Consider the following 22,432-nt stretch of genomic DNA (forward strand, 5'->3'; position numbering starts at 1 on the left):
TTAAACTGCTTTATGATGATCACTGATAAATATTGAGATTCATTTACATTTTATGGTTTTAACAATCACCAAAAGTGTTTATTTACTTTTAAGTTTAGCAAAGATCAAAAAGAATAAAGAAACTTTATACATTGTTAATGGCAGAAAATTTGGGGAGTGGAAATTTGGTAATAGCAATCAAAAATTTAAAGGCACAATTCTTTCCATGCAACAATTTCACTTCAGAAAAAAGAATCATTTGAGGAAGTTAGCCTACTGTTATACTCCAAGTCTGCAAAAAAAAAATTATTAAAGTCTTATTTGTTATAGTTAAACAAAAAGAAATAGCCAGAGAATTTCAATTGATGTGATCAAATAACCCTCCAAAAACTTACACTCTCCCCCTTAAAAATGTCTACCAGTATATAGTTAGTTCATTTAATTATAACACCCTTATAGTAGACAATATATTAATCAGCTAGCTATTCAATGAAGAGTATGATTTACTTTTACAAACTAATTAAGTAAGGTGTCCGTGGTAATACTATGTAAAACTGTCAAAGCAATTTGGTAGAATGGTATGTGTAGTATGATGCCATGATAAAAATGGGTTTATAGACATGTACCATGTGAGTATATGCATGTGTGTATGAACATATACTAAACTTAGTCATGACAATATATGCTTCCTGGTAGTAGGTTAGGGTAAGAATATGAGGAAATGGTTGATTTTTATTTCATACAATTCTGAATTCCTTGCTTCCCCCCCACCCCCGTGAATCTGCATTACCTTCATTTAAAAACGATAAATTAACAAAATGCCATTTCCCCATTCCATTTGACTTAAATTTTAAGTGGCAAGTGAAGGTTTGTACAATTTCTATCCTCTTCTTCTTCTTCCTCCTCCTCCTCCTTCTCCTCCTCCTCTTCCTCCTTTTTTGTAAAGCTTAAAGGTTTTTAGTGTACAAAAAGATTTAGGATTATAGCTTTCCTTCTCCAAGTTTTGAAAACATATTATAAGGCAATAATTGAAAAATAAGAAATCAGCCTGGCACGGTGGTACATGCCTGCAATCCCAGCACTCTGGGAGGTGGAGGAAGGAAGATCACAAATGCAAGCCTAGTGCAAGAACTTAATGAGACCCTATATAAAAAAAAAAAATCAATGTTTATATAACACATTTAGCGTCCCAAAGATGCTAGGACTGTTTTGCAATTATTTGGATTTCTCCAGGTGAGTCCTGCTTTGACATTTGGTAGGCACTCTTAGCAGGCAAACTCACCTCTTCTTCATGAGAAGGAAAATCCAAGTTTCCTGAGTGCCTTGTGGATCTAATTCTCTTGCCTCGTGGACCTAACCACAATGGCTCACAGAGAAGTAAGAAAGGATGATATGCTAAACAGGTTGTAGCTCCCCGTTCTGGTAGAGAACTTTGTTTTCTACTTAGCACAGGCTGACTTATTTTATATAAATAAGTATGTGATAGAGACTAACTTACTTTTTGATTTTGTTCATTATTCCACCTTCATTGTTCTTAATATCATTGACCATCTTTTGAAGCTGCCTGTAAGAAACAAAATTAAATGTAAAATATTAATAACTAGAATGATTTTTTTTAAAAAAGAAGTCTTACACCCTTCTTGAATACAAAACAGTAGGGGGAAAATTCCTACAACAAAGCCTTGGGATAGCATCATTATATTGTACTTAAGTTGATCATTTGAAAATTTCCATCAGTTTTTCACCTTCAAAGAAACTTCAGAATCAATCTGACAGTTTTTCACATTTATCTGCATAGGAGTCTCCTGGAGGGCTATTGAAACCTCAGCACCTGGGCCCTGCCCCCTTTTCTGAGTGGGTAGGTCTGAGGTCTGCATTGCTAATAAGAGATACTGACATTGGTCAGAGATCATCCTTTGGCACCACTGGATGGTGGCAGATCATATATTTTTCCACTGTAGCTTTTCAGTTGTGCCCAAGTAAAGCAAATGCCTACTTGGAGAAAGCAGAAGTTCTTATTATCTAAGTTTTAGATAAACAAACTGAGTGGTCAATCTGGTAGCATAAAGTGGGTGTGTGCTTTACTAGATGGGTGCTTCTTAATGAATTCTCTCCAGGTGGATTTAAACTATTTTATGCCTGAATATTTAATTTATTTTATAGTCACATGTTTTTGGGGGGCATAGTTTGAAAAAGTTGCAGATAGAGGTGAGGGATCTGCAGGCAGAACCTCCCCCACATTGTCCAACAAGACAGAAGACACAGGTCCTGCTTGGAGCTGAGCACTGCTGCAGGACAGTTTTGCCATTCTTTTTCTCTTTCTTTTTCTTTTTTTTTTTTTTTTGGTACCGGGGAATGAACTCGGGTCCTTGCACTTGCAAGGCAGGCGGCAGAACCACTGAGCTAAATCCCTGGCCTGCCATTCTTTTTTTCTTTTTTTTTGTATTAAATTCTTTTATTGGTACATTGTAGGTATACAACACAATTACATTTCTCATTGGGAATTGAACCTTTACATAATGCATCTTGGTTCTTATATTTTCCCCATTCCTAGCCCTCCCTTCATGCCCTCCACCCTTCCCTGTTTACAAAGACTTTATTTCCATTTTTTCCATTTCTCATCATTTTTTCCTTTCCCTTCTTTCCTTTCCCCTGCCCCTCCCACTACCCCTACCCCTTTGGACCTTTTCTTCCTATTTTACATTATCAATTATTCATTCTAATCATTAGTACACTTTAGGTATACAATATAATGACATTCATCATTGGAAATGTGCACCTTTACATAGTCTCTCTTGGTTCTTGTTTTTCACCCTTGCCCAGCCCTCCCTTCAACCCCTCCAGCCCTCCCTATTTACAAAAATTTTGTTCCTATTTTTCCATTTTCTCATATTAATCCCATTCCCTTCTATCCTTTCCCCTAGCCCTCCCACTTCCTTCCCCTTTGCCCCTTTTCTTCCTATTTCATATGACCTATTATACATTTAGTCCTTATTTACACTTTCAGTTTCTCACACCAGAGAAACTATTCGGTATTTACACATCTGTGTCCTATTTATTTCACTTAAGAGTATTGCCTCAATGTGCATCGACTTAGCTATAAATGTCTCTAATTTCTCATTTTTTATGGCTGAGTAGTGCCTGCCATTCTTAATTTGAGGCTCTAAAATTAACAAAGTGTAGCGGCATTGGGCACTGTAACTTGAATGGCAATAAATAACATAACATGACCTTTTAAACTTTCTTTTCTTTCTACTTTCTTTTCAGTTACAAGTGAATGGTGGCTGGTCACAGAGACTACACAGCTTTTAATTTTATAACTATCCTTATTAAGAATGTAATATATGGTAAGTAAAAGAAGCCAATTTAATCCCAACTATGTATACAACATTGTGGAAAAGGCAAAACTGTGAAGACAGTAAAAAGATCAATGTTTTTAAAAAGTTTGACGGTAGGGAAGGAGCCATGAATAGGGAGGCGCACAGAGGATTTTTAGGGGAAACAATTTTGTATGACATTGTAATAGTAAAAACATGTAATTATACACTTGTATCAGAATTTGGAAATAATACTGAAAATATCACTCAATTCCAAACATCATTATTAACATTTAATTGAACAGTCTTCCAAGTTTGTGCTACCCTTGGATAAGATGTACAGAGTTTATTCACTTAAGGTCATCCTGCACATTTTATATTCTGCATTTGCTACTTCATATCTGTGTGTGTTATTTTATATATATGTATATAAAATATTTATATTTTTGCAATTAATGTTTTACATATTTATTTTGGTGATACTGGAGACTGAACCTAGAGCCGTAGTACTGAGGTACATCTGAAGCCTCTGATAACCACTATTCTACTCTCAACTTCTATAAGATCAACATTTTTAGATTTCTACATATGAGTGAGATCATGCAGTATTTGTCTTTTTGTACCTGGCTTATTTCACTTAACACAATTATCTCTCATTCACTCATGTTGTTACAAATGACAGAATTTCATCTCTATTCTATGGCTGCATAGCATTCCACTGTATATATGTACAATTTATCAATTTAGGGACACTAAAGTTGTTTCCATTTTTATCTTTTATGAATAAATGCCACAATAAACATGACAGTGCAGATGTGTCTTTGGCATACTGATTTCATTTCCTTTGGTTATATGCCCAGTAGTGGGACCATATTTTTATTTTTAAAAAAATTTTTCAGTACCGTAGACTGAACAAGGACCTCATGCATATTATCACTGAGCTTCATCCCCAGACCTTTTTATTTTAAGACAGGGTCTTGCTAAATTGCCTGGGCAGACCTCAAACTTGTAATCCTCCTTCCTCATCCTCCTGAATAACTAGAATTACAGGCATGCACTATTATAACAGGCTATTTTTAGTTTTTTGAGGAACTTCCATGCTGCTTTCCATAGTAGCTATACTAATTTACATTCTCACCAACAGTGTTTATAGGGCCCTTTTTCTCTGTATTCTTGCCAGTACTAGTTATCTTTTGTCTTTTCAGTAGTAGGTATTTAGAATGAAGAGATATCTCACTGTGGTTTTGATTTTCACTTCCATGATGATTACTGATGTTGAGTTTTATATTTTTAATATACCCATTGGCCATTCGCATATCTTCATTTGAGAAAAATTTACCTAGGTTTATTGTCCATTTTTATTTTATTTTATTTTACTTTATTTTATTTTTGAGACAGGGTCTTACTATGCAGTTCAGACTGGTCTTGAACTCACTATGTATTCCAAGCTGGCCTTGAATTCATTAGAATCAGCCTCCCACGTGCTGGAATTACAGGCATGTTCCATCATACTTGGCTTTATTACTCACTTTAAAATTGGATTATTAACTTTTTTGCAATTGAGTTCTTTTTACACTCTAGATATGAACCCTTTTCTAGATGTATAGTTTGAAAATATTTTCTCCCATTCTGCAGAGGCAAATATTTTCTCCCATTCCATAGGTTGCCTATTTGTCCTGTTGATTTTCTTCCTTGCTGTGCAGGAGCTTTTTAGATTGATGTAATCCCATTTATCTAGTTTTGATTTTGTCTCCTGTGTTTTGGGGGTCATATAAAAATACTGCTCATTCCAACTCCCTTTATATATTTTGAACATTATCATATGCATGCACTATCCTTAGTCTTTAAATGTATCTTTCTTGCTTCTGTAAACTGAGAGACTTTGGCATAGCTGAAACTCTGCTCCAGGAAGCTGTGTCAAGAAGTTGTAAAGTATCAGGACCCCTACCTAAGCTTGAGGAAGGAGACAGAGGAGACAACACCAGAACTCAGGAGTCCAGAAGAAACAAGAAGAAACATGTGAGTATGAATGCTGAATGCTTAACTTCTGAAAGCCTTGAAACAGGAGACTGGGGGCTGGGGTCAGGGTGGGAGGGAGCAATCTAGGTTCTGTCCTGAGCCTGCAAACCCAGTCTGTCTGCCAGGTTACTCTCTGGAACATGTTTATTAAGATATGGTCTACATTACCTGTATCTATTTATTTAAAACTCTGATTCCTAGGCTTTAAACCATACCAATGGGAAAAAATTCCAAGTAAGCCCAGCAATCTGTATTTGAACATATTTCTCAAAACTAGTGACTCAAATACGTCGGAGGCTAAGAATTGGTGTTAAAGGACCAGCCCAGGTTTATCTCCTTCTACGTCATGCTTAATTATGGAGAGCAAAACAGAAGAGTTCCCAGCCTCCTGAGTATCTTTCCCTGTCCACTATTGCCTGGAATATCTTTTTTTAAAATTAATTTTATTGGTACATTTTAGGTAAACAATATGATGACATTCATCATTGGAAATTTGCCTGTCTACATAATCTCTCTTGGTTCTTATTTTTTCCCCATTCCGCTACCCTCCCTTCAACCCCTCCACCCCTCCCTATTTACAGAGATTTTGTTTCCATCTTTTCATTTTCTCATATTAATTCCATTCCCTTCTTTCCTTTCCTCCACCGCTCCCAATTCCCCTTCCCCTTTGCCCCTTTTCTTCCTATTTCACATCATCTATTATACCTTTTAGTCCTCATTTACACTTTCAGTTTCTCACACTAGAGAAACTATTCAGTATTTACCCATGTGTGTCCTATTTATTTCACTTAAGAGTATCACCTCAATGTGCACCCATTTAGCTATAAATGTCTTTAGTTTCTCATTCTTTATGGTTGAGTAGTACTCCATATTATTAAAAAAAAACACAATTTCTTTATCCAGTCTCCAGTTGATGGGCAATTGGGCTGCTTCCAAGTTTTAGCTATTACAAATTGTGCTGCTATGAACATGGGTGCACATATATCACTGTGGTATGATTCTTTTAATTCTTTTGGGAAGATACCCAGCAGGGGAATAGCTGGGTCAAATGGGACTTCCACGAGGTATCTCCATGCTGATTTGCACAGTGGTTGCACCAGTCTACACTCCCACCAGCAGTGGAACAGGGTTCTTCTTTCCCCACAACCCCACCAGCATTTGTTATTGGTTGATTTCATGATAGCAGCCATTCTTTCTAGGGTGAGGTGGAATCTCAGTGTTGTTTTCATTTGCATCTCTCGAATGACCAGTAATGTTGAACATTTTTTCATATGTTTATTTACTTTTTCAACTTCTTTGTCTGAGAAATGTCTGTTTATTTCAGATGCCCATTTTTGGATTGGGTCTTCAAATTTAGGAGATGTGATTTTTTAAAGTTCTTTAGAGATTCGAGATAGTAGACCTTTGTTTGAGGGATGGCTGGTGAAGATTTTTTCCCACATTGTGGGTTGTCTCTTCATACTGCTGGTGGTTTCTCTTGCTGTGCAGAAGCTTTTTAATAAGAAGAGATCCTACTTGTTGATTGTTTCTGCTAGTTCTTGGGCAAGTGAAATTTTGTTCATAAAATCTTTTCCTACACCAATGTCTTAAAGAGTTCTACCTAACCTCGCTTCCAGTCGGTTCAGTGTTTCTGTTTTAATACTTAGATCTTTAATCCATTTTGATTTTAGTTTACTGCATATGAGAGATATAGGCCTAGTTTTAATCTTTGGGAAGTTGAAACCCAATTTTTCTAACACCATTTATTAAGGAAGCTATCTTTCCTCCAGTGAGGGTGTTTGGCTCCTTTGTCGAAGATGAGGTGGCTGAGTGTGTCTGGAGTTGTTTCTGCATCTTCTAATCTGTTCCACTGGTCCTCAGGTCTGTTTCTTTTCCAGTACCGTGCTGTTTTTATCACAGTAGCTTTGTAGTGTAGTTTCAAGTTGGGAACTGTGATACCACCTGCCAAGTCTCTGTTGCCTACAATTGCTTTTGTTATTCTAGGTTGCTTCTTGTTCAAAATGAATTTTTGGATTGTTTTCTCAAGGCCCATGAAGTATGCTGCTGGGATTTCAATTGGGATTGCATTGAAACTATATAGCAGTTTTGGAAGTATGGCCATTTTCACTATGTTGATTCCTCCTACCCAGGAGCAAGGAATGTCTTTCCACTTTCTGATATCATCTTCAATTGCTCTTTACAGAGTGATATAGTTTACAGAGAAGAGGTATTTGATTTCTTTTTTTAGATTGATTCCTAGGTATTTCAGGTTTTTGGATGTTGTTGTGAATGGAATTGTTTGCCCTATTTCTCTCTCAGTGAGTCTGTCATTCATGTAGAGGAAAGCTATTAATTTTTGTGCGTTGACCTTATATCCAGCTACTCTACTGAATTTGGGTTTTTTATTATTATTAAATTCTTTTAGGGGTACATTGTAGGAATACAACACAATTACGTTTCTCATTGGGAATTGTAACTTTACATAATGCATCTTGGTTCTTATTTCTTCCCCATTCCTAGCCCTCCCTTCAGCCCCTCCATGCTTCCCTATTTACAAAGACTTTATTTCCATTTTTCCCATTTCTCATCATTTTTCCTTTCCCTTCTTTCCTTTCCCCTGCCCCTCCAACTACTCCTGCCCCTTTGGATCTTTTCTTCCTATTTTGCATTATCAATTATTCACTTTAATCATTGGTACATTTCAGGTATACAATATAATGACATTTATCATTGAAAATTTGCACCTTTAAATAGTCTCTCTTGGTTCTTATTTTTCACCCTTGCCCAGCCCTCCCTTCAACCCCTCCATTCCTCCCTATTTACAAAGATTTTGTTCCTATTTTTCCGTTTTCTCATATTAATCCCATTCCCTTCTATCCTTTCCCCTAGCCCTCCCACTTCCTTCCCCTTTGCCCCTTTTCTTCCTATTTCACATTACCTATTATACATTTAGTCCTTATTTACACCTTCAGTTTCTCACACCAGAGAAACTATTCGGTATTTATTCATGTGTGTCCTATTTATTTCACTTAAGAGTATTGCCTCAATGTGCATCCACTTAGCTGTAAATGTCTCTAATGTCTCATTTTTTATGGCTGAGTAGTCCTCCATTTTATAAAAAAAACCACATTTTCTTTATCCAGTCTCCAGTTGATGGGCATTTGGGCTGCTTGCAAGTTTTAGCTATTACAAACTGTGCTGTTATGAACATGGGTGCACATATATCACTGTGGTATGATTCTTTCAATTCTTTGGAGAAGATCCCCAGCAGTGGAATAGCAGGGTCAAATGGGACTTCCAGTCCTAGTTCTTTGAGGTATCTCCATACTGATTTCCACAGTGCTTGCACCAGTCTACACTCCCACCAGCAGTGGAGCAGGGTTCCTCTTTCCCCACAGCCCCGCCACCATTTGTTATTGGTTGATTTCATGATAGCAGCCATTCTTTCTGGAGTGAAGTGGAATCTCAGCATTGTTTTCATTTGCATCTCTCGAATGACCAGTGATGTTGAACATTTTTTCATGTATTTATTTGCTATTTCTACTTCTTTGTCTGAGAAATGTCTGTTCATTTCAGATGCCCATTTTTCGACTGGGTCTTTAAATTTGGGAGGTCTGATCTTTTTCAGTTCTTTATACATTCGAGATAGTAGACCTTTGCGTGAGGAAGAGCAGGTGAAGATATTTTCCCACATTGTGGGTTGTCTCTTCACACTGCTGGTGGTTTCTCTTGCTGTGCAGAAGCCTTTTAATAAGAAGAGATCCCACTTGTTGATTGTTTGTGCTAGTTCATGGGCAACTGAGGTTTTGTTCATAAAATCTTTTCCTACACTGATGTCTTCAAGGGTTCTACCTAACCTCTGTTCCAACTGGTTCAGAGTTTCTATTTTAATATTTAGATCTTTAATCCATTTTGATTTTAGTTTAGTGCATGGTGAGAGATACAGGTCTAGTTTTAATCTTTGGCAAGTTGAAGCCCAATTTTTCCAGCACCATTTATTAAAGAGGCTATCTTTCCTCCAGGGAGGGTGTTTGGCTCCTTTGTCGAAGATGAGAAGCTGAGTGTGTCTGGCTTTGTTTCTGCATCTTCTAATCTGTTCCACTGGTCCTCAAGTCTGTTTCTTTGCCAGTACCATGCTGTTTTTATCACAGTAGCTTTGCAGTATTGTTGCAGGTTGGGGATTGTGATACACCCCTGCCATGTCTCTGTTATCTAGAATTGCTTTTGCTATTCTGGGTCTCTTCTTGTTCCAAATGAATTTTTGGATTGTTTTCTCAAGGTCTATGAAGTATGCTGCTGGGATCTCAATGGGAATTGCATTAAATCTATATAGCAGTTTTAGAAGTATGGCCATTTTCACTCTATTAATCCTTCCTACCCAGGAGCAGGGGATGTCTGTCCATTTTCTGATACCATCTTCAATCTCTCTCTTCAGAGTGCCATAGTTTTCAGAGAAGAGGTCTTTGATTTCTTTCATTAGGTTGATTCCTAGGTATTTCAGTTTTTTGGATGCTATTGTGAAAGAAATTATTTGCCCTATTTCTCTCTCAGTGAGTCTGTCATTGGTGTAGAGGAAAGCTGTTGATTTTTGTGTGTTGACCTTGTAACCAGCTACTTGACTGAATTTGGTTATTAAGTCTAGAAGACTTTTGGTGGAGTTCTTGGGGTCTTCTCTATAGAGTATCATGTCATTGGCAAATAATGACAATTTGACTTCTTCATTACCTATCTTTATTCCTTTTATTTCTTTCTCTTGTCTAATTGCCATGGCTAATGTTTCCAGAACTATATTAAACAAGAGTGGTGATAGTGGACATCCTTGTCTTGTTCCTGATTTTAGTGTGAAGGATTTCAGTTTTTGACCATTTAGTATGATATTGGCTGTTGGTTTTTCATAGATGGTGTCTATCAGTTTGAGGTAGAGACCATCTATTCCAATTTTTTGTAGGGTTTTTATCATAACTGCATGTTGGATTTTGTCAAATGCTTTTTCTGCATCTATGGCGATAATTGTATGGTTTTTGTCCTTGGCTCTATTGATATAGTGTATTACATGGATTGATTTTCGTATATTGAACCATCCCTGCATCCCTGGGATGAATCCCACTTGAACAGGGTGTATGATCTTCTTGATGATCTTCTGCATTCTGTTTGCCACTATCTTATTAAGGATTTTTGCATCTATGTTCATTAGTGAGATTGGCCTATAGTTCTCTTTTTCAGTTGGGTCTTTCTCTGCTTTGGGGATCAAGGTGATGCTTGCTTCCAGGAATGAATTTGGGAGTATTGCTTCCCTTTCAATTTCATTGAAGAGTTTAAACAGTAGTGGTAGCAGTTCCTCTCTAAATGTCTTGTAGAATTCAGCAGTGAAGCCATCAGGGCCCAGGCTTTTCTTAGTTGATAACGTTTTAATTACATTTTCAATTTCATTGGTTGATACTGGGTTGTTCAGAATTTTTTGGTCTTCTTCATTCAACTTTGGTAATTCATATGTATCTAGGAATCTGTCCATTTCTTCTGTGTTGTCCATCTTATTGGTGTATAGGTTCTGGAAATAGGTATTGATGATCCTCTGGATTTCTGCTGGGTCTGTTGTAATTTCATCCTTTTCATTCCTAATTGCATGGATTTGGGCCTTTTCTTTCCTTTTTCTGACAAGGTTGGCTAAGGGTTTGTCAATTTTGTTGATTCTTTCAAAGAACCAACTCTTGGCTTCATTGATTTTTTGTATCATTCTCTTAGTCTCCATTGCATTGATTTCTCCTCTGATCTTTATAATTTCCTCCCTTCTATGAGATCTGGGGTTGTCTTGCTCTTCTTCTTCTAGAAGCTTGAGGTGCAGCATCAGGTTATTTAATTGGGCTTGTTCTGTTTTCCTAACATGTGTATTCACTGCTATGAATTTCCCTCATAAGACTGCTTTCATTGAGTCCCATAGATTCTGATATGTTGTACTGGCATTGTCATTTAATTGAAGGAACTGTCTGATTTCTTCTTTAATTTCCTCTGTGACCCATTGGTTATTCAGAAGTGTGTTGTTCAATTTCCACGTGTTCATGAAATCTTTTGAGTTTCTTTTGCTATAGATCTCCAATTTCATCGCACTGTGGTCTGATAATATACAGGGGATAACTTCAATTCCTTTGCACTTACTTAAACATGTTCTATGTGTCAGTATGTGGTCTATTTTGGAGAATGACCCATGTGCAGCTGAGATGAATGTGTATTCTGATTTTGTGGGGTGGAACACTCTGTAAACATCTGTTAAGTTCATTTGTTCAAGAGTTCAATTGAGTTCTAGTATTTCATTACTTATTTTTAGTCTAGTTGATCTATCTATTTGTGACAGTGGGGTGTTGAGGTCCCCCACTACAATTGTATTGGTGCATATATGACTTTTCATGTTCATTAATATTTGTTTTATATAGTTGGGTGCACTAGTGTTTGGTGCATAGATATTTATGATTGTCATCTCTTCCTCTTGGATTCTTCCCTTAACAAGGATGTAGTGTCCTTCTTCATTTCTCTTAATCAGTGTTGGTTTGAAGTTTATTTGATCTGCCAAGAGGATAGCTACTCCTGCTTTTTTTCGGGTTCTTGTCGCATGCAGTGTTGTTTTCCACCCTTTAACTTTCAGTCTATGAGTTTCCTTTTGAATTAAGTGTGTTTCTTGTATGCAGCATATTGTTGGATTTTGCTTCTTGACCCATTCTGCCAGTCTGTTTCTTTTGATTGGTGAATTGAGACCATTAACTTTGATGATTATAACTGAAACGTATTGACTTGTCATTGCCATGACTTTTTCTTTTTGTTGGGTTCTCCCCCTCTACATTTACTTTCTTGTCATGCCAGATAGGTTCATTCTACTTTGCTTCTTGGGGTTGTGATCCTCAATGTCTGTTCCTAGGATAATGTGTAAAATTCTTTGGAGTGCTGGTTTGGTATTCACGAAGTTCCTAAGGTGCTCTTTGTCAAGAAAATATCTTATTTCTCCATCAATTTTGAAAGATAGTTTCACAGGGTGCATCAATCTGGGTTGGAGGCTGTTTTCTTTTAGGGCTTGGACTATGTCACTCCAAGCTCTTCTTGCCTTGATGGTTTGTGTTGAGAAGTCTGCTGTGATTCTGATGGGCTTTCCTTTGTATGTGATTTGTTTCTTTTCTCTGACTGCTTGAAGAATTTTGTTCTTCTGTTGGATTTCTGGAATCCTAACTATTATATGCCTATGTGTAGATTTTTTTTTTGATTAAGGCTAGCTGGAGCCCTATATGCCTCACTTATCTGAATATCAAGCTCTTTTCCCCTCCTTGGAAGTTTTCTGCCATTATTTCTGTGAAGAGATTTTTTTATGTCATCTCCACTCTGTCATGTTTCTTCATTGAGCCCAATCAGTCTTATGTTATTCTTCTTTGCATCATCTAGCATCTGCTGGATTGATTTCTCATGTTCCCTTATAATTTTGAAGCAATTTTTCTTTTCCTGGTCACTAATTGCAATCTTATCTTCTATATCTGAAATTCTGTCCTCACATTGGCTCATTCTGCTGTGTAGACTCTCAGTGGAGTTTTTCATGTTCTGGAAATCTATTTGCATCTGTTTTATGGATTCCATTTGTTTCCTATGTTGGGATTCCATCATGTTCCTTAGCTCCTCTCTAGATTTATTAATCATGTCTTGCACTAGGGGCACAATTTCTCCTGTTATCTGAGAAATTATTTCTGATTTCATTTTTTTCAGATCCCCTTTTGTTGCCAGTTCAGTGGGTTCAGGTGGTTGAGTATCAGAGTGTTCCATCTCATTTCCCTTTGGGGTTGCTGTAGGTGATCTGGAAGTCTGGTTTTGAGACTTATTTACATGATTTCTCATTTCGACGGGGCGGGGGTGCGGGGCTGTTGGTGCCTGCACGGATTACCTCCTCTGAGCTGGGAGAGGTGGGACAGGGGCGGGGAGCAGTGTTAGGGATGGTGGCCCAAAAGCCTTTTCCTGTGGGCTGGGAGCTGCGGGAGGGATAGTGGCCAGGAAGCCCCCTCCTCTGGGCCAGGGGCAGCGGGACAGAAGGTGGCCCAAAAGCCCTTTACTCTGGGCTGGGAGCAGAGGGAGGGATGGTGACCCGGAAGCCCCTTCCTCTGGACCATGAGCAGCGGGACGGCAGCCCAGAAGCCCCTACCTCTGGGCCCAGAGCAGTGGGACTCAGTACCATGGTCTGGTGGTCCGGTGTCCTCTGTGTCCCTGCAGTGTGGAACCAGGTGGCTGCACAGAGGAGCGGGGGTGGGGGTGGGGGAGTGTCCAGTGGATTGTTGCCGGGGCATGGGCTGATTCGGCGTGTTCCCCTGGACTCCGGACCTCGGCCGGGTGTCCACAGATCTGCCTGTCTGCAGCAGGCTGACTCAGCGTGACTCACGATCTTGGCAGGGCATTGAATTTGGTTAAGTCTAGAAGACTTTTGGTGGAATTCTTGGGGTCTTCTATATAGAGTGTCATGTCATCTGCAAATAATGACAATTTGACTTCTTCATTACCTATCTTTATTCCTTTTATTTCTTTCTCTTGTCTAATTGCCGTGGCTAATGTTTCCAAAACTGTATTGAACAGGAGTGGTGATAGTGGACATCTTTGTCTTGTTCCTGATTTTAGGGTAAAGGATTTCAGTTTTTGACCATTTAGTATGATATTGGCTGTTGGGTATTTCATAGGATTGAGGTAGAGACTGTTTATTCCAACTTTTGTAGGGTTTTTATCATAAATGCGTGTTGGATTTTGTCAAATGTTTTTTCTGCACCTATTGAGATGATCATATGGTTTTTGTCATTTGCTCTATTGATACAGTGTATTACTTTTATTGATTTGCATATGTTGAACCATTCCTGCATCCCTGGGATGAATCCTACTTGTTCAGGGTATATGATCTTCTTGATGATCTTCTGCATTTTATTTGCCAGTATCTTATTAAGGATTTTTGCATCTATGTTCATTAGTGAGATTGGCCTGTAGTTCTCTTTTTTGGTTGGGTCTTTCTCTGCTTTGGGGATCAAGGTGATGCTTGCTTCCAAGAGTTTCAACAGTAGTGGCAGTAGTTCTTCTCTGAATATCTTGTACAATTCAGCAGTGAAGCCATCAGGACCCAGGCTTTTCTTAGTTGGTAAGTTTTTAATTATGGTTTCAATTTCATTGATTGATATTGGGTTGTTTTGAATTTTTAAGGCTTCTTCGTTCAACTTTAGTAATTCATATGTATCTAGGAATCTGTCCATTTCTTCTGTTTTCCATCTTATTGGCATATAGATTCTCAAAGTAGGTATTAAAGTCCATTTCTCCTGTGTTTTCCATTTTATTGGCATATAGGTTCTTGAAGCAGGTATTGGTGATCCTCTGTATTTTTGCTGGGTCCATTGTAATTTCATCCTTTTCATTTTTAATTGCATGGATTTGGCCTTTTCTTTCCTTTTTCTTATAAGGTTGCCTAAGGGTTTGTCAATTTTGTTGATTCTTTCGAAGAACCAACTCTTGGCTTCACCGATTTTTTGTATTGTTCTCTTAGTCTCCATTGCATTCATTTCTGCCCTGATCTTTATAATTTCCTCCCTTGTATGAGCTTTCGGTTTGTCTTGCTCTTCTTTTTCTAGAAGCTTGAGGTGCAGCATCAGCTTGTTTAATTGGGCCCTCTCTCTTTTCCTAATATGAGTATTCACTGCTATCAATTTCCCTCATAAGACTGCTTTCACTGTGTCCCATACAATCCGATATGTTGTACTGGCATTGTCATTTAATTGAAGGAACTGTCTGATTTCTTCTTTAATTTCCTCTGTGACCCATTGGTTATTTAGAAATGTGTTGTTCAATTTCCATGTGTTTATGAAATTCTTGTGGTTTCTTTTGCTATTGACCTCCAATTTCATTGCACTACAGTCTGATAATATACAGGGGATAACTTCAATTCCTTTGCACTTACTTAAACATGTTCTATGAGTGAGTATGTGGTCTATTTTAGAGAATGACCCATGTGCAGCTGCAAAGAATGTGTATTCTGATTTTGTGAGGTGGAACACTCTGTAAACATCTGTTAAGTTCATTTGTTCAAGAGTTTGATTGAGTTCTAGTATTTTTCAGTTTTTTGTCTAGTTGATCTATTTGTGACAGTGGAGTATTGAGGCCCCCCCACTACTATTGTATTAGTGCATATATGATTTTTCATGTCCGTTAGTATTTGTTTTATATAGTTGGGTGTACTAGTGTTTGGTGCATATATGTTTATGATTGCCATTTCTTCCTCTTGGATTATTCCCTTTACAAGGATGTAGTGATCTTCTTTGTCTCTCTTAATCAGTGTTGGTTTGAAATCTACTTGATCTGCAAAGAGGATAGCTACTCCTGGTTTTTTTCAGGTTCCTGTCACACAGAGTATTGTTTTCCACCCTTTAACTTTCAGTCTATGAGTTTCTTTTTGAATTAAGTGTGTTTCTTATATGCAGCATATTGTTGGATCTTGCTTCTTAACCCATTCTGCCAGCCTATTTCTTTGGATTGGTTAATTGAGATCATTAACATTGATGGTTATAACTGATAACGTATTGACTTATCATTGTCATGACTTTTTCTTTTTGTTAGATTCTCCCCTTTACATTTAATTTCTTGTCGTGCCTGATGGATTCATTCTGCTGGGCTTCCAGGGGTTGTGATCCTCATTTTCTTTATTTTTTTGGTACCAGGGATCGAACTCGGGTCTTTGCACTTGTGCAGCAGGCAGCGAAACCACTGAGCTAAATCCCTGGCCCAATCCTCATTTTCTTTTCCTTGGACATTGTCTAAAATTTTTTGAAGTACTGGTTTTGTATTCATGACATTCCTCAGGTGCTCTTTGCCATGAAAGTATCTTATTTCTCCATCAACTTTGAAAGATAGTTTTGCAGGTTGGAGGCTGTTTTCCTTTAGGGCTTGAAATATGTCACTCTAAGCTCTTCTTGCCTTGAGGGTTTGCATTGAGAAGTCTGCTGTGATTCTGATGGGCTTTCCTTTGTATGTGATTGATTTGTTTCTTTTCTCTACCCATTTGTAGAATTTTGTTATTTTGTTGGGTTTCTGGAATCTTAACTATTATATGTCTATGTGTAGATTTTTTTTGATCAAGGCTAGTTGGTCTCCTAAATGCCTCACTTATCTGTATGTCAAGTTCTTTTCTCTTGCTTGGGAAGTTTTTTGCCATCACTTCTGTGAACAATTTTTTTTTCTATTTTTTTCCCATTAAGTCTATTGGTACATTTTAGGTATAAAATACAGTTACATTCATCATTGGGATCTTGTACCATTACATGAGTATCTTGGCTCTTTTATTTTTCCCCTTCCCTTGCCCTCCCTTCACCCCACCCCCTCCCTATTTGCAAAGCCTTTGTTTCCATTTTTTTTCCTTTTCTCATATTTTTTCTTTTCCCTTTTTTCCTTTCCCCTACCCCTCCCATTTCCCCTGCTCCTTTAGGCCTTTACTTCCTGTTACACAATATCAACTATATATTTTTTAAATTACAATATCAAGATCTAGGAGACATTACCACAGATGTTACAGAATTTAAAAGGATATAGAAAGCATATTTCAAAAATCTGTTTTGAAATAAATTCGACAACTTCTAAGAAGTACCTTGGAAGACAAATTAATGAAGCTAACTCTGGAGGAAATATAAAATTTGAATAGCACCTATCAAAGAAAATATATTCCTAGCTTGAAAACCTACCTATATGACAACAACAACAACAGGCTCATATACATTTTAACTGATCAATTATATCAAACATTTAAAGCAGAAAAAAGAAGGAACACTTCTCCCCTCATTTTAGGAACTCAACATTGTGCTAATCCTAAAACCGGATAAAGATAATAGAAGAAAAAATTATGAACATAGATAGAAATTTGTTTAACAAAACAAACTATTGGAAGTCAGATCTGGCAGGATGTAGAAAGTAGTTTTGTTATAGGGATGGCAGTGTTGGTTCAGCATTGGAAGATCCACCCCCAAAAGCCATCGTTTTTAACAGAGGAAAAGAAAAAGCCATATGATCCTGTCACTAGTTGGAGAAAGAGTATTTGGACTAAATTCTACAGCTGCTCATGGTAAAAGCTATCAGGAGATTAGAAGTAGAACAGAACCTTCTCAACAGATGAAAGACACATACTCCATACTTCCAGCAAGAATGCCTTATATGAATGGAGAAGATACAATGCTTTCTCCTTAAGGTGGGGAACAAGGGCAGATATGCTTACTCTTCATCTGTCCATTAAACTTTGAAACCTAGTCCCCACCAAAATAGTCTGGAAATAAAATGACACAACTAGGCTAGAATTGGCAAGGTGGAAGCAAAATCTTTATATGTAGATGAAATGATCATCTACAGAGAAAATACTAAGAAATCTCGAGGAGCCGCTAGAACTTGTATTTGAATTTAGCAGGATTAGAAAACACAAGGTGTATATAAAAATTCAAGTCTGTGTATACTTGCTATAAATGAAGAATTGGATATTGAAATTTAAAAGTTATGTAGGAGTACAAAGGACCTAGAAAAGTTAAAAACAAAACAAAACAAAAACAGCATTGGAAGACATTTAGTACCTAATTTTAAGACTTCTTCTAAAGCTACAATAATCAAGGCAGTGTTGGTGTAAGGAAAGACATATAGATCATTTGAATAAAACAGAGAATCTAGAAATAGAACCACACATATATGGTCCACTGAGTTTTGAAAGATTATTTAACATTAGCATTTTATAGAATATAAACGCAATTCAAGAGCCAAGGAAGAGATAGTGTTTTCAGCAAATGACACTAGAACACCTGGTATCTGTATATAAAAAATTAACCTCAACCCTTTTTTTCCAAACATGAAAATAACTTGAAGGGATCTATGAACCTAAATATGAAAGCATAAAATTACAAAAGTTTAAGAAGTAATTATAAGGGAAAATATTTATGAATTCAGGGTAGGCAAGAACTACCTAGGATACAAAAACCATGATGTATAAAAGAACAAAATTGATAAATGAGATTCCATCAAAATTTAGAACTTTGAATGACATCATTACAATGAAAAGTAGTCCTTAAACAGACCATATTTACAATGCATATAACCTATGAGCAGAATATATAAAGAATTCTTAGAGCTCATTAATAGACAACCCAATTAAAATGTAGACATAAGAAGATGATAAATAGCCAGTACAGCACAAGGAAATGTGTGCAACTCTAGAATCAGAAAAATACTAATCAGTACAATAACAAGTTTGAATTATACACTCATTAGGGAGATGAAGTTAAAAGTTTTAAAAGCCTTGTCATGACTTTTTCTTTTTGTTGGATTCTCCCCCTTTGCATTTAATTTGTCACACCCAATGGATTCATTCTGCTAGGTTTCCTGGGGTTGTGATCCTCATTGTCTTTTCCTAGGGTATTGTCTAAAATTTTTTGGAGTGCTGGTCTGATATTCATGAAGTTCCTGAGGTGCTCTTTATCATGCAAGTATCTTATTTCTCCATCAACTTTGAAAGATAGTTTTGCAGGTTACTTCAATCTGGGTTGGAGGCTGTTTTCCTTTAGGGCTTGAAATATATCACTCCAAGCTCTTCTTGCCTTGAGGGTTTCCATTGAGAGGTCTGCTGTGATTCTGATGGGCTTTCCTTTGTATGTGATTTGTTTCTTTTCTCTCACTGCTTGTAGAATTTTGTTCTTCTGTTGGATTTCTGGAATCTTAACTATTATATGCCTAGGTGTAGATTTTTTTTGATCAAGGGTATTTGGAGTCCTATATGCCTCACTTATCTGTATGCCAAGTTCTTTTCCCCTCCTTTGGAAATTTTCTACCATCACTTCTGTGAACAGTTTTTTTTTATGTCATCTGCACTCTCTCCTCTTTCTTCATTGACTCCAATCAGTCTTATGTTATTCTTTTTTGCATCGTCTAGCAGCTACTGGATTGATTTCTTGTGTTCCTTTACAATTTTAAAGCAATTTTTCTCTTCCTCCTCCCTAATTGCAATATTTTCTTCTATATGTGAAATTCTATCCTCACATTGGTTCATTCTGCTGCACAGACTTTTGATGGAGTTTTTAATCTCTTGGAGATCTGTTTGTGCTTATGGATTCCATTTGTTTCCTATGTTGGAATTCCATCATGTTACTCAGATCCTCTATTTTTCATCTGTGTCCTCTCTAGATTTATTAATCATGTCTTGCACTATGAGCACAATCTTTGCTGTTATCTGAGTAATTATTTCTGATTTCATTTTTCCCAGATCCTCTTTTGTTGCCAGTTCAGAGAGTCCAGGTTGTTGAGTATCAGAGTGTTCCATCTCATTTCCCTTTGGGGTTGCTGTAGGTGATCTGGAAGTCTGTTTTTGAGGCTTGTTTATGTGTCTTCTCATTTCCACGGGGTGGTGGGGGTGGTGCTTCTGGTACCCTCGAGGCTTACCTTCTCTGCCCTAGGAGCTTGGTATGTTAGCGGGGGAGCTTCCTTTTGGGTGCTGGGACTAGCTCAGCTTCTCTGCCTTAGGAGCTTGGGATGGTGGCTGGGGAGCTTCCTTCTGGCTTCTGGGACTGTCTCAGCTTCTCTGCCCTGGAGCTTGGGATGGCAGTGGGGGAGCTTCCTTCCAGGTGGTGGGACCGGCTTACCTTCTCTGCCCTAGGAGATTCTTCTGTGAACAGTTTTTTATGTCATCTGCACTCTCTCCTGTTTCTTCATTGACTCTGATCAGTCTTAGGTTATTCTTCTTTGCATCATCTAGCAGCTGCTGGATTGATTTTTCATGGTCCCTTACTATTTTAAAGAAATTTTTCTTTTCCTGGTCATTAATTGCAATCTTATCTTCTATATCTGAAATTCTGTCCTCACATTGGCTCATTCTGCTGTGTAATCTTTCAGTGAAATTTTTAATCTCCTGGAAATCTGTTTGCATCTGTTTTATGGATTCCATTTGTTTCCTATGTTGGGATTCCATCATGTTCCTCAGCACCTCTATTTTTTTTTCTGTGTCCTCTCTACAGTTATTAATCATTTCTTGCACTATGGACACAATCTCTGCTGTTATCTGAGAAATTATTTCTGATTTCATTTTTTCCAGATCCTGTTTCATTGCCAGTTCAGGGAGTCCAAGTGGTTGAGTATCAGATTGTCCCATCTTGTTTCCCTTTGGGGTTGCTTTAGGTGATCTAGAAGTCTGGTTTAGAGACTTGTTTACATGTCTTCTCATTTTATGGAGTAGGGGGGCAGGGGGGAGGGATGTGTGCTGCTGGCACCCATGCAGCTCACCTCCTCGGTGCTGGGGGTGGTAGTATAGTAGCTTGGAAGGTCTGGGCTGGGGGAAGCTCTGCTCCTGAGACCTGGGGGCAGTGGTACAGCGCCCTGGAAGGTTCACTTCCTCTGCACTGTGGAATATCTTTAATGGCAAATCTTACTTTTGATTTCACAATGACAGGTCAAAGGTTCACCCTAACACTTTTCCCAGGAAAGGCAGCATACCAACAGACAAGAGTTAAAGTCAGTGGTAGAACATGGTCTTTCAATGAGGGAGAAGAGCCGGCAAATAAGCTGTGGTTGCTGGTGGCCAGGCCTCTACTTTCACTTCTACTCGGTGCAGCACACATTGGGCACAGAGATGTTTCTCAACTCCCTGGCATCAGAGTAGGGATTTATGAACCACACCCATACAACCCAGTCTTCTTCAATGAGTATTTCCTGAATTGAAGTTAAGACCTTATATCAATGGCAGTTTCCTTACATTGTCTCCTCCTTCAAAGAAGAGTTAGGCTAGAAAAGTGGTCTTGACTTTGGCTGCACAATAGAATCATTTAGGGAATTTCAATCATGTTGCTACCCAGGCTTCACTCCAGGCCATTTAAACCAGCATCATTGGCTTTCAAGTGATTTCACTGTGCAGCCAAGATTGAGAACCTTGGGCAGCTTTATCAGCATAGGACTTCCTTGCACATCCCCTGCAAAGATCCTGGTCAAAAAAGACAAGGAGGGATAGAATCCATAGAGCCAACTGCCCTTCAGAACAGTTCCAGGCATAGAGAGGACAGCAAGTCCAGGAAGGACAGGGTTGGCAGGACACTAAGTTGAGGGTATTTAGGGGAGGTGGCTGCATAAAGGGATCCTGGCCAGATCACCAAAGAAATTCATATTTTACAAAATATGTTTCCTATGATTTTGTTAAATACAGGAGATGATTTTAAAGATGGCACCACCTGCCAGTAGCATATTTTTTAAAACTTAGTAGGAAACAAAAAGATCAGAAAGCATCTCAGTTTCCTTTTAGAACTCTTTAGTTCACACACAAAGGACCTTGAAATAAGATTTTGCTTTGGGTCCTGAGTCGCGCGGAAGATGCCGAGTCACTCAGCTGCAGATAGGCAGGTCTACCTATGCCCTACCGAGGTCCTGAGTCACACAGAACACGCCGAATCAGCCCACTGCAGACAGGCAGGTCTGTGCATGCCCTACTGAGGTCCTGAGTCACACAGAACATGCTAAATCAGCCCTCTGCAGACAGGCAGGCCTGTGCATACCCTACAGAGATCTGCCCATACCCTACCAAGGTCTCCAGTTGGACAGAATATGCCGAATCAGCCCGCTGCACAGAGGAAGGTCTGTGCACGCCCTACCAAGGTCCTGAGTCATGCAGAAGACACCGAATCACCCCACTGCAGACAAGCAGCCACCTGGTTCCACACTACAAAAATGCAGAGGACACCAGACCACCAGACAAAGGTACGGAGTCCTGCTGTTCCTGGCCCAGAGGTAGGGGCTTCTGAGCTGTCGTCCCCCTGCTCCTGGTCCAGAGGAAGGGGCTTCCCGGTCACCATCCCTCCCGCTGCTCCCAGCCCAGAGGAAAGAGCTTTTGGGCAACCTTCTGTCCCACCGTTCCTGGCCCAGAGGAGGGGGCTTCCAGGCCACCATCCCTCGCAACTCTCCCGGCCCAGAGGGAGGGGCTTCTGAGCTGCCATCCCACTGCTCCTGGCCCAGAGGAAGGGGCTACCTGGCCACCATCCCTCCTGCTGCTCCCAGCCCACAGGAAAGGGCTTTTGGGTCACCATCCCTACCACTGCTCCCGGCCCCTGTCCCACCTCACCCAGCTCAGAGGAGGTAATCCATGAAGATGC

The 22,432-nt window shown here is 38.7% G+C and overlaps 1 protein-coding gene across 2 annotated transcripts in view; it reads right to left on the reverse strand.

The window, feature by feature from the left end:
* Blnk (B cell linker) overlaps nucleotides 1–22,432 on the reverse strand; it is a 115,375-nt gene that overhangs the window by 66,735 nt on the left and 26,208 nt on the right. For both annotated transcript variants that reach the window (XM_013069900.3, XM_004838572.4), the window contains exon 2: nucleotides 1,478–1,543. In XM_013069900.3, coding sequence (XP_012925354.2) covers nucleotides 1,478–1,543 — 66 coding nt within the window. The remainder of the gene's footprint in view (nucleotides 1–1,477; nucleotides 1,544–22,432) is intronic.

This window comes from Heterocephalus glaber, unplaced genomic scaffold (genome assembly GCF_053883595.1).
Source record: "Heterocephalus glaber isolate CG9 unplaced genomic scaffold, H.glaber_assembly_v1.0 deba00001497, whole genome shotgun sequence".
Taxonomy (NCBI): domain Eukaryota; kingdom Metazoa; phylum Chordata; class Mammalia; order Rodentia; family Bathyergidae; genus Heterocephalus; species Heterocephalus glaber.